The sequence below is a fragment of the Pelmatolapia mariae genome, linkage group LG10_11, assembly GCF_036321145.2.
Source record: "Pelmatolapia mariae isolate MD_Pm_ZW linkage group LG10_11, Pm_UMD_F_2, whole genome shotgun sequence".
Taxonomy (NCBI): Eukaryota; Metazoa; Chordata; class Actinopteri; order Cichliformes; family Cichlidae; genus Pelmatolapia; species Pelmatolapia mariae.
In genome coordinates, this window is record NC_086236.1 from 71795097 (window position 1) to 71813952 (window position 18856).

General features: G+C 44.7%; 2 protein-coding genes across 2 annotated transcripts in view; one reads left to right on the forward strand and one right to left on the reverse strand.

Annotated features, from left to right (window-relative positions):
- Positions 1 to 5418: 5418 nt before the first annotated feature.
- mex3a (mex-3 RNA binding family member A) lies at positions 5419 to 10338 on the reverse strand. Its single transcript, XM_063487176.1, has 2 exons — positions 9882 to 10338; positions 5419 to 6703 (listed from the first exon to the last, which is right to left on the reverse strand). Exons 1-2 carry the CDS (start codon positions 10297 to 10299, stop codon positions 5550 to 5552), a joined length of 1572 nt encoding a protein of 523 aa, XP_063343246.1. The 5' UTR covers positions 10300 to 10338; the 3' UTR covers positions 5419 to 5549.
- Positions 10339 to 18366: 8028 nt separating this feature from the next.
- The window catches only part of LOC134635994 (lamin-A), a 40462-nt gene continuing 39972 nt past the window's right edge, over positions 18367 to 18856 (forward strand). Inside the window, exon 1 of the mRNA XM_063485722.1 lies at positions 18367 to 18554. The gene's annotated coding sequence lies outside the window, so the exon portion shown is untranslated. The remainder of the gene's footprint in view (positions 18555 to 18856) is intronic.

The following is an 18856-nucleotide window of genomic DNA, read 5'->3' on the forward strand; positions in this document are numbered from 1 at the left end:
ATCAAGAGAAGAAAAACATCAACAGTTTCTACCATTACTATAATAGTAAGCTTAATACAATATTGTAAATAATACTAACAAGAACTTAATGAATCAAATCTCACGGGAGTCACCCCCACCCCTCTGTACCTCCGCTTGGCTAAAATGTCTTTCATACTGGGTGAGCTGGACAAATGAAACTTACACTTTAGCATAATCTTAAGAATCATAATTAAACTATGTATCACTTAGTTAAACTACACGGTAAATATACGACTTTAAACCAATGCTCACTTTAAGGTCTTAAAGCTTTTTATACACTCCAGGTATCAGGCTGATGAATCCTTTATCTTAACTTTTCCTTTCTGATAAATCTTACCTATTGTACTATATTTTTACTAGCATGCAGTTAAACTTTAGGATACGGCGAATGGCTCTCTGAACTAACGCGTAATCCCGTACGCTGTGAATTTCTGCTGGTTTGTCAGTGTCCGCACGATTCTTTCCATCTACTTGAATTTTCTTTTTTACCTTTTTGTCACAAGATTGGCAAAGTTTTGTTTAGTTTTTTTTCAGAAAGATTAAGAAAATCCCTGGACTGGGTTTTTTTTTTTCCCTCTTCCCAACAACCAAACTCATAGAAAAACTACACAAAAGACTGAGGAAGTGCCAGGATGTGCTTTAAGCTGCTCTCTTTGGGGAGAAGTAAGTCTCTTAGTGGTGTCTCTGTAGTATTAATCCAACGACACTGAAACACGATATGCCTTCGTTTTCACCGAGATCGATTAATTGGGCTTTTGGGTAAACTAAGTAGAGATTATTCTTCATTTAGTTAACTCTTATTCTAAAATAAGTTAAATGATAAGTTAGCTCTCCTTGTATTTTTGTTCTTTGGCTATGTCTGACCCTTTTTTTTTTTCTTTCAAAAATAATGCAAATGAAAAGCGGGTGGTGCAAAACAAACAGAGCCAGAACTTATTGCAATGTAAACAAAAGTCATCTCAGGATATGCTGTGAGTAATACGCCTGCCCCGTATGGACTTTAAAAAAGAGCATCAAGTGTAAAAAATCTAAACGTGTAGACAGCGTGTCCCGTCTCACTGCCGTTTGTTCATTCGCTCTGTTTGCGACCAAAGCCCTCAACACATGAGCCTGTCCCAAGTTCAGCCAGCAGCTGCTGCTCTTTCACAAACAGGACAGACCTCGTGCTGCTCGTGCACCGGACGCTTTTGTCATTTTTACACACAGTGAGATTTCCTCCACGTTGCAGAATCTACAGTTTTCAGTGCTTCTGAGGATTGATTGATTGAGTATCCAAATAACAAATGACCCTGATGATGAACACAACAAGAGCAATTACTTATCCCGAAGCTGTCACCAATTCATCACGCCCGTGTTTCTACACTGGCATTAATCTATAAGGAGACTGAAGCAAATATAAGACAGAATATAGTGTTATTATCCTAATTTTTTTTTATTTTAAAGAACTGAGCCGGCTCCTCTTGTTTATTGTCCCAGTATAGTCCTATTATTGCTTTTTGTCCTAATATACATACAGATTTCTTTCTTCATTAGGGGTTAGCTTAATACACATACTATTCATTTGAGTTTTTATTTGAGATTGGATTTATACATCAGCGACTTCATAATAACGTAGTGTCTGGTTAACTTTTCATCTATATATTTGGATGAAATACTAAGTTTAAATAATATTCTTACATGTATGTATGGATCTATCTAATATACTATTATAGTAAATGGGATGATGGGACGCATATATAAAAGATTTACTCTCCCTAAACTCAAACGTTTTGAATTCCTTACGCTAAAACATCGACACTTTGTAAAAAATAATCCAAAGCTCACTCGAAGCAGGCTTTTGTCTGGATGTTTGTAACTGATACACATACTGTATTTACATAGATGCTCAGAGCGCCTTCCCATTTAAAAGTACTCATTAAGTTGTACAGCGTCTAAACTGGGAGAATCTCCAATAAGCCCTCTCTTCATTAAACCAGTGCAAAACTCGAAACAAAAGTCAACAGCATTGACTGAATGGATGAGAGGTCTCCCAAATTGCCACTAAGTACTACTGTAGTATTAAGAATAACAAGAACCACCATAACACAATGAACAAAAATGATAGGGAATCCTTATGTGCATGTCTTTCAGATTCTATGAAATATATTTCACCATCAGCGGTCGGTTTGGTATTAATCAGATGCGCGTGTTTTGTAATAAGGTGCTTTACTCTGTATTTGATGTAATGTGTTTAAAAAGCCTAATATCCTGAATCCCTTTAATCCCCCACCCAAGCAGTTTGATTCACATTCTTATTTTTTTCTCCAAAAATAAGTACTTTAAAGGTTGTTTTAGGGAGTAGCGGTAGTATCAAATGTAGGGGTGTAACAATTCTCCAAAATCACGGTTCGGTTCGAGGGCAGATGCCAAAAAACGGGGGGAGGGGGATGTTTGTTTTTTTTTCTTTTGTTTTTTTTTCTTTTTGCTAGAGACCATTGGATCACAAAAAAATGAAACTAGGCGTTATCAGCTCCACGTGGGCATCACAGTATGGGAAGATGGAGCTGCGACGCGATACTCGTTTGTATCGCACTATCAGAATTATTACACCCCTAATCAAAGGCCAAAGTTGCTACCTTGTACGCCAAAGTAATGGCAATATTTCATAAAAAATATTAAGGCAGAAAATAAAACATTTTCAAAAAACAGAATACGAAGTTCAAAGAACAGTGTCATACTGCTTTGAATGTGACGTTGAAAGCTTAGGCCAAACCACTGTGCAACTTGTCCATCCATAAAATCCTAACTATTCTTTGTTCCTACGTCTGATAGATTTCAGGGTTTCCCCCGAGTACAGTGCTTTCCCTGCAGTCCACACCTCATGCGAGTGGTCTGCCTTGTGTGTTGTTCTTTGTTTGTTTTTAAAGGAAAGGCCTTCTGTGGCCTGAAGACACAATTTGATATTTTTAATCGGATTTTTCTTTTTATTTGAGACAGAAGCCGAGTTTTAATTGTTCTCCGGTGCGATCTGAGAGAGGCCTGCTGAATCACCGTCGTCACTACGCATGGCGCACATGTGACAACAGCTCACTGAAAGAGTCGAACGATCAATAAAACAGCACGATCTGCAGGGTCTCGTGTTTTTTGGAGCCTACTTCTCTCCTTCTCCAACCAAAATGAAACCCCTCCACCCCCATCATTCAACAGCTTTAATCCCTACCCCCCATCCGCTCTCCTCTAGCCCTCCGAAATCCCCAGGCTTGGGCTAAGGCAGACGCAGAGGGTGTGTAATTTGATTCAGCATGAGTGCTAGTTAAATGGGGCGTTTCCTCTGCTTTTCTGTCAATTACAATTGTCTGATTTCATTCTGGAAGCTTAACACAAGTGGGGGGGGGAGGTGCCATTGGCTGAAATCTCGGTGTCCATAGTGGAGGGGCAGTTGCAGGATGTCCCATACAGTAGCGAGCTGACATGGGGAGGGAGCCCAGAGGTAAAGAGGGGCGGGGGAGCTTTGTGGAAATTTCGATTTGGACTGGTGCCGTCACACAAACAGGACCCCATCCAAAATTCAGGGAGCTGCAGCTGGATAATGAAGGCAAGGGTGGGGGGTAAAATCTGTCTTTTGCAGGTGAACATTTTCAAATTGTGTCACATCAACGGTAAAAATGCGTTACTGTTGTGTCTCCCGATAACTGTAGATTTTTTTTATTTCTCTCCTTAGCCTCCCCTTATTTCACAGGCGCTGCCAGATTCAGCATTCAAATTTTGTGTGTGTGTTTTGGGACAAAAGAGTCCCCCCTTTTCCTCACTGGGGATGGCTCGGAGCAGCAGAAACGGAGAGGAAAAGGGGGGCGGAATGGGCAAGGGGGAGTGGAAGAAGGGGGGCCCTCTTCACCCAGCTGCACGCGGACCGTCCAGCCCCCTCTGTGCTGGCTAACATTGGGGTGGGGTGGTAAGGGGCTTGCTGCGGGACCCTGCCACACGGTCCGCACCTGGACCAGCCCATTTGCCTAATTATGAATGAGTGGATCCAGGCCGTGTCCGAGCTTTCTGCAGCCCACGCTGTTACCGGGCCCAGACAATACACCTCGCTCAGAGAGACGCCTTCGAAAGCAAGCGATCGAACTGTAAGAAGGGGGAGACATGAAAGCCACTCCCAAAGAAAAGGGAGAAAGAAAAGGGGGCTAGGCGAGACCTCGAACTCGGGGTCACAGCCACAGTGTGTCATGAAACACCTGCTCCTGTACAGCTTTGCTAATTACAGGGGAGACAGCAGGCCCCTCAGAGCTCGCACATAATGCTGTTAGCGGTGGGCACGAAGAGTGGGGATTACTGACTCGGGACTCTGTATTTTACAGTGTCAACTATTTTAATCTGCTGCTGATTCAGGGAACACTTTTACAATTTTTACTCGGCTTCTGTCCACATGCTAATTCTCTTCCTTATTTACAGTGAAACGCTCGTTGACTGGAGCTCGTGCTTTGTCCTACATTGTTCGGCGACTGTGGCCAAATGACCACCACAAAACAATAAAGCGCGGTTAAGGTGGCTTTGAGACAAGTCCATCGGGGAGACGGATATCGAGAAGCAGCCAACTGGATGAATTCCAAGGCTTTCCGCCTCACAAATTAAATCAGTGCTTTAAGCCAACCGAGGAACCACATGCTTTTCAAGTGCCACGAGGAGCAAGCATTACTGAATCTTTTCAACAAACTGCAGTGGCCAAAGTTTAATCAATGGCTACTGGAAAGAGACTTTTACTGATACTTTGTACAGCCTTCATCCATCTCTGTGATTAATGACGCCGATAAAATTCCACCAATTAGTATAAATAAATCATGTAACGAGCTATCCCTTTTTTTTAGGATTATCTGGTTTCTAAGACTCTAAAATAAAAGCCTGCTTTTTGTTTCTTTTGACTAGAACCAATCTTTTCACATTTTCATTTTTGCCAAAATATTTTGGACCAATTATATCAAATCACAATCACAGTTCGAGGCTGAATTCACCTTCACATCTGCTCCTGAAATTTCAAGGTATGATTGACAATCCTATTTTAGACCAAGATGATTGTAAGGTGCAATGAGAAATCTTTTTTTTTTCCTTCTAATAACAACAGTGAGTTTCTGGGTTAGTCAGGTGCAGACTGGGTACCTCAACAATCATCTTCCTCCTTCAATATAAACCCACTTCACGGTAAAATAAAAAATTTGAATAATAAAATGTTCACATTACTGTCTACCTCTGCCTTCACTGTGATTCATGAATGAAAAACAGCAGCAGTCAAAAAACTGAAAATGCAAGGTACTATACTTCTCTTATAAACAAAACTTTTATAAAATATATATGCATATATATATATAAAAGAAAAACTTAAAAATATTTCTTATACTTTTTAGTAAAGCAAGCAGTGCCTTCTAAAATATCTGCTTGATTGTTTTTAAATTTTCTGAAAAACCAAAATGTGTATTATAATAATAATCATAATAACAGTAAATAATTATTGAACAAACACTGACAAAACTAATGATAAAAACTGACATGGTTCCTTAAGAGAATATCCGGATGGCCTGTGTGACCTGGGTGTGGCACACTGGGCACTCCGGGTGGTTGAGCTCACAGATTCGGATGGCACACTCCATGCAGAAGAGGTTGTGGCCACAGGGCACCAAGGCAGCCGTCACTTTGCTCTCAAAGCAGGTCATGCAGTCCCGCACAGTGGCCGGCGGCGAGTCCGGCACTGGCAGACGGCCTGGAAAGCCTTCGCCGGCTGAGGTGGGCTCGCTGTGGGCGCGGCGGGCCTGGGCGTGAGGTGAGCCGGATACGGGCACAATGCTGGTGACTGAAGAGTTGTTGGTGGTTCCGCCTCCGCAGGACTCGGGTAAGCCAGGGGAGAGTCTGGTTAGGGGCAGCGGGAGGCCTCCGAAGCTTTTGGAGCGCTGCTGGGCGTAGAAGGCCACCTGTTTGGGGTAGTCGGGGTCACCCCAGCTCTGGGTACCGTCAGATCCAAAATAAGAGCAGGGCTTCTCTCCAGAGCTGGAGAAGTTGCCTTTGTTGTAGATCCCCCCTCCCTCGCCACCTCCTCCCCCTCCTCCTCCAACCATGGCATCTGAGAAGTTTTGGCGGTAGCTGCTGGTGAGTGGCTTGCGCTGGCCCCCCTGCAGCCCCCACACCTGCTGTAGCCGGCTCTCCAGACCACCGCTGCTGCCCGCCGGGCTGCTCCCACCATTCGGGCCCAGACAGTCATTCTCGTTGTTGTGGTCGTGCAGGCCTCCCGTTCGAAAGGCGATATGTGCTTCGATCTCCTCGCGGGCCCGCTCGGCGTTACTCGGGGAGCCTGTGATCTCAAAGACCGGGTCGCGGTCTCGACTCGGGGTGACAATGTAAGTGCAGGTCTGCTGCTGGATGCGTTTTATGGTGGAGCCTTTAGGCCCCACCACCAGCCCAACAACACGATATGGCACTCTCACCTGAATGGTGGTCTGACCTGGCAAAGGTGTGGGCGGGGAGCCGCTAAAGGACACTCCCAGCTTGTTGCGGGACGCCCGCAGCATGGAGAAGTGCTCTGCAGCAGAGATGATTTCACGACGGGCCAGGGCAACGTCCTCCTTGCGGCCAGTGATTAAGAACACAGGTTCCTCTCCTCTGACGGGGGTTTTGATGTAGGTGTTGGTCTTAGCCCGCAAGGCTTTGATCTTGCAACCTGCAGAGACACCAACATACATTTTAAAATGAGTAAAGACACGCCGGCTCAATTCGGGGACACAAATCAAGTTAAAAGGGTTACAACCAGGAACACACTTGATCAGCCTGAGCTGAAAGAAATGCTCGTCTCTGCTTTGTCCAGTAAAAATTCTGATGTTTGTGCTGCTTATGACCACTTTAACCTAATGTCTTGGAGGCCAAAGCAAAAGCTGAGTAATTACCATGATTTATGAGAGTTCAAGGGCGTAATCATTAGTGTCTTTATTGAGAGGGCCATTTTATTTGTACTAAATCAAAACTTACTAAGACGCATGGTGCAGAGGCACCGGCCAGCGTGGACACGGCTGTGGCAGATGCCGTGTGTTTTCACTGTACTGGTGAGAAATTACTTTCTGACCTCTCCTTGAACTTGTTTCCAGACAATACAGACAACCCACATATGCTTCATTTTTGGGCCACTTATTGCTCTGCATTGGTCCTGTTTCTGATCAGCGTGGAATAGTTTACTCTGTTAAATGCTTTTAAGGCAGACTCTTAATGTGAAAGAGTGCAGGTTAATGTCATTTCAGGACGAATCACCTGACATTGTAATGGGACAGAGGAGGATACAGGCATATAATAAATCAGTAATTATTTAGGAGGATTGCCAGGAACACCTGAGGTCAAGAAGACAATGGTAAGAGAAGACACAGCAGTTCTGTTTGGATTACACCTCATTAACATCACACAGGTTTGTATTCAAACTCTGCCAGCTTCCTCATTAAGATTTCTTCCTTTATTGACACATTAAATATGCTTTCCTTGTGTCACTGTGGCTCTCTGGACAACATCATATTAAAAAAAAAACACACCCTGATCTCACTGTAACAGAGTCCAGGTGCTTCAGAGCTCGCAGTGTGTCATAACCAGCTGAATATCACAGCAGCAGGTATCAAAAGGTTTAAAGACACCTGAAGGTGAAGCAGAGTATCTCCCTAATGCTACTACACTGACCCACTTTGTTCAGGGGCACTGGCTTCCCAGGAACCGCTGGTACACGCAGAAGGGTGGTGATAACATTCCTCATGCCCCAAATTTGAACATGCACTCTGCGGTCATTGCCCGGCGTTGGCCTAATAGACCTGCTCCTGGCACGAAAGGCTCAAAGAACGATTATTTCTCTCAAACTAGATTTTAAATTTTAATTAGCTGAAATTGATGTCTTGATGAAAGAAACGTATGTAAACAAAGAAGGCAAAAGCCAATTAATCACACCCAGAAATTAAGGTCACTGTGAAGAAATGTAATTTTCAGCTGCGTTAGCAGTGAAGTGTGATTCAAAACAAAGCCACCCGTGATCTGACGAGCTCCAGCGTAAGGTGGAGAATCAATGCCTGCACCTCTGACAGGAGAAAACAATCATACCCACCCCTTTCTCCAAGACAGGATGCTTCGTTTGCCAGATTCACCAGACGGGCTCTGAGCGGAAGGGGGTGTGTATGTAGTGCCAGGTAACGAAGGGCCCAGATCAAAAGCAGCTCATCTCAAATTCCCCCCACCCCAAATCAGCACTTCTGGTCTAGGCTAAAGGGCCCTCTTGCTGCACTTGTGCACACTGGATCCACCCTCTGTCTGTCTTCGGTTAGCCCATTAAAATTCAAAACTTACACTTCAGAGTAAAGAATGGGAGCCGACATGGGAGATGTGGGGGGGGGGCTCAGCGGCACACACTAAAGCCACATTACTACAGCAGCGAAGCAAGAAAGGGGAGTGTCAGTGAAAGGAGCTATCACAACTCCTGTTTGTTTTTGTTGGCAGATAAATCGGGATTTGCTGATGGGACCTCACCCACCCTGCAGTCATTGTGCTCCTCTCTCCATCCAACCCCCTGATTTCTCCCCTATCCTGACAGACAACCATGTGGCATTGAGAGTGTGCAGTGAAGTGGGGCTCATGAGGAGTCCCTTGTGTTGAGCTCCAAGGCGTGACTCCCATTCAGCTTTCAGATGCTGTACTGCCCCCCCCCCCCCCCAACCCTTGTTTTTCCCTGCCCCTCTCACCCATGGGTTCATCACAGCAGTTACCAATGAGTGCTCCATACGAACACCAGGGTCCCTCCTTTTTTTCCTTTGTTTTTTAAACTTAAGTTCAGGCTTGTTTGCAACTACATAATGAAAAAAGCATGTATGCAACCAAACAACCGCACAACTGCAAATAACCACAAACAATATCAATATTCTGCTTTTTTCCCCCTCCAAAAAACAAAGAAGGATTCCCACCTTCGGGTGCAACTTCTCGCTGAGTCACCCCTTTAAGACGATCCCGTGTGCCAAGCAGCAACACTGTGTTAATGCGCCCCTCCCCTCATCCCCCGACTCACACCTTTGTTTGACAGCTGCTGTCATTCAACTTCAGCTCTTTGTTCAAGAAAAGACCTCCAACTGTAAGAAAAAAAACCTGCAACGTGTCTGGAATTGAACTTTCCAACTCCCTCATCTGAGGAAAAAAAAAACCCAAAAAACAAAAACGGTGACCACGCTTCGCTCTATTGTCCAATTGTGTCACTGGGGCAGTGCGCAACATAAACAACGAGCAGAATAAATTTAGAAAGGAAGAGGGGGGAAAAACATCCACTCGATTTTTGAGGCCAGATGTGTAATTTCGCTGCTTTTCCTGGCCATCGGCTCGCGCCGAGAGACATTCTTGTGTACACCAGGCGCACGTTGCCTTTTTGAACAGTCTGGCGCGTCTCAGACGACAAAGGAAGCAAGTGCTCTCCCTGCTCCAGTGTGTGTCTGTGCGCTGACATTGATGGCGTGGATGTGGAATAATTCGCCCGAGAGGGAACGGGTCTCTCTCCTGCTCTCTCCCTCTCGTGCAAATTTAGTCCAAAAAAAACGAGGCTAAAGCTGCGAAACGCCTCGTTTCCGACTCTAATCATGAGTGCACGAGAACTTGTAACAATATAAGCAGGAAAAGTGGGAGGCTGGCTGATGTCTCGAGGGAGTAGGGAAAAAACACACACACACGCACACACACACACAGACACACCACTCCCTTTTCTTTGTCAAATAACACCAGGTAACAGTTGGAGAACAAACAACAAAGCACACGGGGACGCACGGCGGGGCGCATGCACTGCTGTCTGATAAAAGCTCAAGTTTGGAGGGAAAATGACCCGCGAGCCAGCGGTTTACCTTGTCTCCCCACTATCTCGGCCACATGTTCAGAGCTGGGCACTGGGACGCATTCTGTTATGTTGCAGCCTCGTCCTTTCGTCTCACTTGAGGAGCTCTCGTACAGGGCGCACAACTTGCTCTTGCCTTGCAGAATCGCCGTGTCCCCGCCGCCGACGCTGTTCGTGTGGTTGTGGTGGTTGTTGTTATTGTTGCTCCGGTCCTGTACTCCTGTTGTTGGGGCTCCGCCGCCGTCCTCGCCTTCCCCGAGCCCCAGCAGAGACAGCTGGCCCAGCGCGACCCTGAGGGCACGGGAGTCGTCTTCCTCCTCGTCGGGCGGCACAAGGAGACCCTCGCTTCCGAAGCCGGAGCCGGCCAGATCCCTGCCGTAGCCCCCATTTTTCTCCATGATCCCTGCTAGAACCAGCAGGCTAGGCATGGCTAACAAAAGAGTGTGTGAGACAAAGACAGGGGAAAGAGACTGGAGAAACAGCACCCGTGCCGCCTCCTCCTCCTCGCCCCCTCCTCCTCTCGATTCCCCCCTTTGCGCTAGCCCCTCCCATAGACCGGCCCCCTCTCTCTCTATCCGCCAGACTCTCGGTACAGTAGTCTCTCTCCGAGCTCCGGGCAAACGGGACACAAGGCCGTCTGCACACAGATGGGGCTGGGCGATGCTTTGCTCCACCCAGTCTGGTTTACACAGCTTCCCCTCCTCGCCGAGACAAAACGAGCCGCCCTCCCGTTGTACCATTCCGTCTCAGGTTCACGAACATGTGGCAGCTCGCGTTCCACGCAGAAAGCAGAAAGAAAGAGACACGGCTCCTCACGGCCTCACATCCCCGCACTGCAATCACATGAGCGGAAAGGTACGGCTCCGGAGCCGCAGTGTAGCCCGAGAGCCGCATTTTTGTTTGGCCACTTATGTAAGGACGGGCAGCCGGGATGTAAACAGTTGCGTATTAAAAGGTGCGGGCACAGTGCGCACATGGCGCTCAACGGATGATGTCAACTTTATGATGAGGAGGTTTTAGAAAAAGCGGCGGCATCTGAGATGAATTTAAGGAGTTGGTGACATTTTTCTTTTCTTTTTTGGGGGGGAGGGGGTCCGCCCACCTCGGTGTAGATGTGCTTTGCGGCAGGTCACCGCGCTGTTGTCTCCGGCGCCGTTGCGCATGAGGATGTTATGTAGGCTATATAGGAGGCGGGGGGGAGGCGCGTCTGTGGGGGGGTGAGGAGAGGGAGTTGTCAGACAGGCGTTGCAGACCCTATGCAGTGGGGGGAACATGAGAACAGCATTTCCCCTTGTGTTGTTTTTAAAGCACGGAGCCGCCGCGAACAAAGAACCGCGCCGACTCCCCAAGATGTCCTCGACTGAAGCCACGCCGACGGCTCGCTTGTAGCTCGGCACAGCACAAAGATCCCAACTGCAGCGATAAGAAATCAAATCATTATCCTGAAACTGAAATCACAGCCCACGTGATCGGTTTCCTCCCTCCTTTGTGAAGGTTTCATGTTTCACTCAAGGTTCAGCAAAGTACCTGCAACTTCAGTTAATTCGATTGAGGCTGAAAGCAGATTTTTTTTTTTTTTTTACAGATATCTACAGTAAACAAGCCAATGAGATGAGTGGAAACCCGTTTAGATTTATTGCGGATTATAATTATTTTATTGCAAAGTTCTACGTTGCTGTTTAAGTTGTGTCAGTTGTTGGTGTCTGAATCGCTGTACAGTGCTGAGCAGCAACTGATGTCCATGTTTTCAGCTTCCTCAGAGTGTCAGTCTAACTCAGGCTGTCCTTACCATCTGTGCATATATGGGCTGTACAGTGAGGATGTGTTGCGTAAGGCTACCTGAATGACAAAGCAAACTATGGGGATGTTTGCTCTTCTGCTTTATTTCCACTCCACAATAAAATATACATTTTTTTTTGTAATTCAGATCTTTGGCCTGTGGGTTCATGGCAAGTTCAGGTTCAGCACTTGAAAATACAAGAAACAGCTGATGGGTAAAATTTCAGTGAAGTCTGTTGATGTGTCTAATAGTTTTCCCACTGTGGAGATTATTCTGCATTTAACCCCAACCATTCATGTACTGTTTTCTTATTCTCCATCGTTCATGGTGTTTTCCCAGACTGCAACTGGGCTGCAGCTGTAATGAAATAAACAGTCTTAAGTGACAGGCTGAGCATGGCATGTGACTCTTCAGCATGAATATTTTTACATCTCTAGTGAGAATGCCTTCTGCCTTTTAATAACACATAGAACAGAGCAATAATATAATCACAAATATCCAAACAACAGGTCTGAGAATAGAAACAATATCAATGTCGTGATAAGGCTCTGTCACACTGATACGGCAGGTGTATTTACATGTGTAATCATAGTCTAGACGCGCTCTCTGGGTGCCAATCAGGAAGGGGTTTGTTCCCTAAGGACGTGTTGCAGATGAGAACTCACAGGATAACTCCTGGTATGAGGCCAGGATTAAAACATCCCCCACTCCAGCCAACGACATGGTTAGAGAAAAGGGGAAAAAAACAACAAAAAACAGCACCAGCAGGAGGAGGAGAGCATGATGGCGTGATCCATGAAGGACCACAGTGTAGGCCCAGGGGGTCTGCTCCCAATCCCCACCCTTTGGAGAACGCTGAGGATTGGATGAGAGCGAGGCTGTGATGGAGAAAAGCACCCACACGAGGACCAGCCTTTCAATGAGCGTCCAGGAGGTCGTCTGGCTCCATTAAAAGGGGTCTGCTGGGAGTCCAGAGCCCCAATCAATAAAAAGCATGGATCTGGGATAGTGTTTCCCACCCCCCCGACATCCACACACCCTGTCTCTGCCTGAATGTGTGAGTCTGGCTGTTGCCCACTGGTGATGCTGTTGTATCACATAATCTTTATGACCCTAAACGAAATCTTCTCTGGCTCTGAATGGACCGCAGCAGGTCGAGATTTCATTCACATCTTTCAGCTGTAGGCTACAATTGTCATTTGTCCTTTTGTGCTTGCGTGTGTGTGTGTGCGTTTGCTACAGGATACTTGTGAAACCCAGAGTGCTGAGGTCATGTTACTTGCACATAAAAAACTCTGTGATCTTGACCATCTGTTCGTCACAGTAGTGCTGTTTCTCCTTTTTCCTTTTTTCCTCCCTGTGCTTAATGAAAGGCTGACTGGCATCTTTGGGGAGATGCTGTGGTTTTGTGTGCTGCACACCCATCTCTTTGTCCAAGAGCTCATGCAAATATTGCTTTCACCTATGGACAGTATCTGTCTCTCTCGGAGGACGAGCTTAAAAGGCTGTAAAGACATGTCCGAGAATCCCTAAAGGACATCCCTTTGACTTCCACGGCCAGATGTCCTTTTCAAGACTTTTCTGGTGCCCCGCTGTCACTTGAATGAGGCTTCTGCGAGCACAAAGGGACATGTTGGCTAAGCACCACGTGCTGATGCCACAGTGAACGGGCACTCTGGGATGATGTAAGACCTCATGCAAATGATACCACATCTTGTGTTCATAAGCCAACGAGAGCCCTGAAGACGATCAGCTGAATAAATAACATGCTCAATGTAGAGGCTACTCTTCCCTGCTTTATTCTTTTTTGTAAGTTTTCTTTACGCGTCTGCTAATTTGTGTTTGTTTTTTTGAGAGCAGGCAATGCTGCAGCAGTTCTGTACGTGTAGCGTTGAAATACTGATGTCCAATAAATCCAAACAAACCAAGACAACCAAAACGACTCTGAGGAGGCCTGAGTTCTTTGAAGATAATTACTGTAAAATTCCTGTATAGAGAAATAGTTTAAAACCTTTCAAAATTGACTAAACCAATTTACAGAGGCGACAGCTGCGACTTCAGAAACATCTGCGTTACTGCTGCAACACCACTTTGTACCAAAAGATGGCGCAGTGAGTCAGTTTAAACTTTTTTTTTTAAAACAGAAACAGTCATAAAGAGCACATTATTTTTTTAACACCTGGGAAAAGAAAAAGCATGTTGATGAAATTGGGGCAGCTAAAAGGAAACATCAACAATTAAACAGCAGCACGGAGGCTAAGACTTCTGAAGGCACCTGCTACTAACACGCTGCCACCTGGTGGTGAGAAGTAGAACATTTTGTAGAGGGTAACTACAAAAAGTAGCTTTGTGTTCATAAATATTGGTTTATTTAGTTTGTTTAATTTATTTAGAATAAAATAATATTATGACCACTTAAAAAATGAGTCTGTGATGCATCTTTGGAGGTTTGGGGTAATTTAACCGTAAAATTGTGTAGTTGTTGCTTAGGACTTGAACTTGAAATCAGTCTCATTTAAATGGGATCAAGTTAAAATGGCAGTTTTTATTTGTTCTTTTGTGCTATTTTTTATTTTTTGCAGTGCTCTGGGATTTATTTAGTGAGTAGTGTGACACACAAGTAGCCAACAAAATTATTATTGATTCATATGTCAGTTATTTTTATTACCAGTTAATCATTTAGCCTTCCACAGCTTCACTAAAAGTGTTTGTTTTGTCCAACAAATTGTCCAGAACCCAACGAGTGTTTCAGCCTTCCTGTGTACACAGCGGACTTTATTTCTATCTGCAATCACAAAAGTGCACAGTATTGTACAGTCGCCTCACCTGCTGTGAAAAGCTTACATGCATAATGAAGCTGTTGACCGGCACACACATACACACCTCTGTCAATGAACACACTGGGGATGCTGTGATTGGGAGAGCTGGTGTCAGCTGGGAATATGAGTCAGGTTAGTATGACTTCATTTCTTTTTACGGGTATTAGGTCATCTCTCTGCCTCCCTTTCCCCTATTTCCACCCTCTTCCCTCTTGCCTCTCCCCTCCCCCCGTCTGTGTGTCTAATCATATTGATGCTGTACAGCTAGTGACACGCCTAGTGATGAGTAAGGCTCACCTCACCGCTCGCTTCCCGTATGGCAGTGATCTCACAGAGCGCTTTGAACTCAGGAGTCCTGCTTGGCCTTCTCGTTATTCTTGGCATTAATGTCTCATTTTATTGAATGTATTGCAGACAGCTGGGTGATTTGGATATTGCTTTTACTGTTCACAATGAAAGATTGTACTTTTTAATCTGCAGAAGGGCAGAGTCACAAACTGGGTCAAATTTCATTAAAAATTATGATGGCTTGATACAAATAAAATGTCTCACATCGGATGGCTCTCAAGTTGAAGCTTGAATGCACTTTAACATTTATTCAAGGGTAAAATGAAAAGTCTATGAATTTTAAAGGGGATCTATTATGCATTTCCTTATTTTCTGTTGCATAGATACTCATATAAGGAGGATGCTCATATTCAGTTTTACTTATATAGCACCAAATCATGACAATGGTTGCCTTCATATTGCAAGGTATGTAAGCCATGTTTCATATCTACAGTAATAGATAAGAAGAATAGTTAAATGTAAGGATAAATCATCCGTGTGATCCCAAAGCTCAGACTGCTCTACACACTCACTTTCAGATATTTTCTCCATTCTTTCATTTCAGGTCTCAGAGAGTGAATACCCCTGTCAGGCAGGTAGCTCAGGCGGTGAGCACAGAAGCCCAAATCACCTGATGTTTGCTTTATTTTTTTGAGAGTGGCAGCCAATCAGAAGAAAATGAGCTTAGAGGAAGCATGAAGGAAGCTGCAACACAGGATGAGACAAGTGACTGCATGAGTGGCACAGTACAAGAAAATAAAGAATCATACAAAGTAACTCACTGGCTTCCATCTTCTTAACTGCTGGTTTTTCTTATGGATCTTTGATAGTTAACAGAGGTGATCAAGCCTTTGTCATTAATCAAAGAGAAAACTTGAACACTTTCTTATATCAGAAGACATTTATGGATGTTTGATATGTGGCAGTTTTTTAATGATCTTATTTTGGACGTATTTAATTATGGAGCAGTCTGATTATGGTGTGGTTAACGCTGTCATCTCGTCTGTCCTCGTGTGAACCTCCCGGTTGGGTGGGGCCTTTCTGTGTACAGTTTGCATGTTCGCCTTGTTGCTGCAGGAGTTTCCTTCCTCAGTCCAAAGACGTGCTTTTCAGGTTTGCTGATGAGTCTAACGTGGATGTGCAGGTGTGTGTTTTGTCTGCGATGGACTGATGACCTGCCCAGGATGCACCCCACCTTTTGCCCCCCCCCACCTTAATTCTTGCTAATCTTATTAATAAAAGTGCTGTAACTCTTCCATTATACTTCCATTTAACCTAACAAGTACTTTTAAACTGGAAACTGTTGAATATTTTATTAATAAAAAAAGATTTTCAGTGCTTTCTGGATTCAACTATATTATATATAAATAATTTATTTGTATTAATATAACTAATATACCACCCCATAGGGTACAGCATTAAGACCAGAGGAGTCTACATCAACAGTGTCACGATCCGTTCGAGTGACCCAGAGTCCTATTCCATCATTTATGAACGTTACAGATGTAAACAAACCATTTACAGCTCGGTAACATAGGTCATGTAAAATTCATGCTCAGCCGTTACATAATGATAAGCAAATCCACCAAGAGCTCTGTAGAATATCTTTCGGAAGCACACTTGAGTTGTTTTTAATTTGTGTTTTTTTGTTTGTATTTAGAACGAGTTTGGGATCGCAGGGAATTAAACTGACTGCATCATTCAACTGGGCCATCTGTACAGCTTGATAATGGCAGTCGTGCTGCTATAGTCGCCTTGAGGAAGGCTTGTATGATGCTCCCTGGATGCCACTTTAATTAAATTATCAATTCATGGAAAGCCCGGCACAGGTCAGTGTATCAATCACTAGCAAAGTGGGGTCCATGGAGCTGGGGGGGTCCCTGAGGGCTCTCCGGGGGTCCCAAGTGAAATGAAAACCACAGTTATTTAATTCATTAAAAGCCACTGACTGAAAAGTGTATTGCTACCTGCTGTAGTAACAGGTGTATGAAGTGTGATGTGAAATAATTTTACCCGAGCATCAGCTTCAGTCCAAAACAAGCTTCAGTGGGATCCTGTGTGGAAAAAGAACCGGGGCCATTTCAGAGCAGCACAAGTTTTGGAAAAAAAAAAAAAAAAAAGAAAAAGATTTTGAGGTATTACAGATTTGTTTTGCCATCTAATATTTTAATCACTGCAGCTTTAAACTTAAAGCAACTTAATCTTGGCTTTTTGGGTCTAAACAGGCCTAATATGATGCCTGACAGTAAAAATGTGAACGACACAAAATAGTAACATGTTCAGATACACAGCAGCAAAGTGATTACTTTAAAGTGTACGTTTATTTGAAAACCACTGGGTTAACTTGTTTTTTCACTGGCACCCCAACCATCTGGCCTCTTGCAGTAAATTGAGTTTACATCACTCTTATATCACAGCATAACTACAGTACAAGCACTTTCTATTTTGCTCGTGTCACTGTTGGAGATGAATTCAGAAATTAAGGCAGCACTTAAACTCAAACATAAAGCACAACATCCTGTAGACTCACATTAATCTTTAAAACCTGAACTCAGTGGTGCTATCATCAGCTGTTCAGCAGGAGGAGAAGAAAAAACCCATCTGTGCTCTGTGAGCGATGTTTGCATGGGCTATTCCAGGAACAAGAAACGTGACTCAAGTAAACGTCATGTCCTCATTTAAATACTAGTATACACATCATTTCAAAATGTACTTAAAGTACTAAAAATAAAACCATGTATATCACTTTGTTGTTGCAGCTTGACTGTTTTAATTACATACAACGCTCGTAGCTTTGTCTATAATAACCCAGCATCATGTATTAGCAGAATCATAGTTTAAAATCATTAAAACACATGGCAGGGAGTACACAGTGCAAGGAATTCATCCAAAATATTGTGGCATGCAGAGGAATCTCAACAAAGAAGCTCACAGAGGAAGTGCAGTTCAACCCCAAACTGGTAGGGGGAGCCCTTTATTAAACACTTCTCTGTACCACACTGTGCTTCAGAGGGTCAATAACCACAAGCCTGAACTTACTCATGGTACGACATTCTTTCATCAACAATAACTGTCATTGAAATCACTACAGCATAAACACAACATTCAATGCAACGGCCAAAAGCAACGTAAACATAAACAACAAAACAAGAACATGAAAACAGCAGCACATGTCCCAAAGCATGATGGGAGAGAACAGCTGCTCCCCCAACACGCCACAATATATTGGATTAGAAGAGGATAGCAGCATAATATACAGAAACAAAGTAGCCATGCTCTCAGCACTACTCTGCTCTAGTTACCTTAGTGGGGGGGGGGGGCACCATGAGGGGGCTGTGCCACCCCTCATGCCGGCCCTCTGGACACACCCCTGTTCCGTACCCCCAGTATTAGTCACCCCTTACACACATTTGGTTTATTTTCTCCAAACATCACCTGCTCGACTGAAACCCTCACCAGCTAAAAATACTGTCACTACCGAAGCGTTAATCATAGTCGCCAGGTGGCGCCTGCAGGCTGCATTGTAATTAGCGGAGATTGGCAGCCTAATCAAGTGTGTGGATCTGCAGGTGGCTGCTGGCTCGGGTCGGCTCGACTCGGAGCTCCGCGGCTCTCCGATTTGTTCAAAGGAAACGCGTCCCAGCGGATGATATCGTGATTAACCGGGACTGCCGACATTTGGAAAGGTCACCCGTGAGCGCAGAGACAGGAGACGCGTTTTAAAGCGCTGCAGAAGAAAAGGCAGAAGAAGGCGAAGGTAGGACGGAGAGCTGAATGTGTTTCAGCTGGAAGATGAAATGCATTTATTCTACTTCTTATAGTTTCTAACAGGGAGCAGGCAGAGGGTTGAATCAGTTCATGAACTCCGTGACCCACACTGACAGTTTCCATTCAGTGTGTCAGCCAGCGGATGGCGTGGATGTGCTGTGCTTGTGAATGACTTCAGTGGAAGGCTGTGCACTGTGGGGTTCTATTTATGTCATATGTACTAAGTGGTAGCAGGGGGCGCCAGAGAGGCACAGAGTGAGAGCATCCTCATAATTGGTGACGAAAGCATAC

Coding starts and splice junctions, on each gene's coding strand:
- mex3a (XM_063487176.1), bottom strand. CDS start 10,299: ATGCCTAGCCTGCTGGTTCTAGCAGGGATCATGGAGAAAAATGGGGGC. Junction 6,704..9,881: donor CGAGATAGTGGGGAGACAAG/GTAAACCGCTGG, acceptor GTGTCTCTGCAG/GTTGCAAGATCAAAGCCTTG.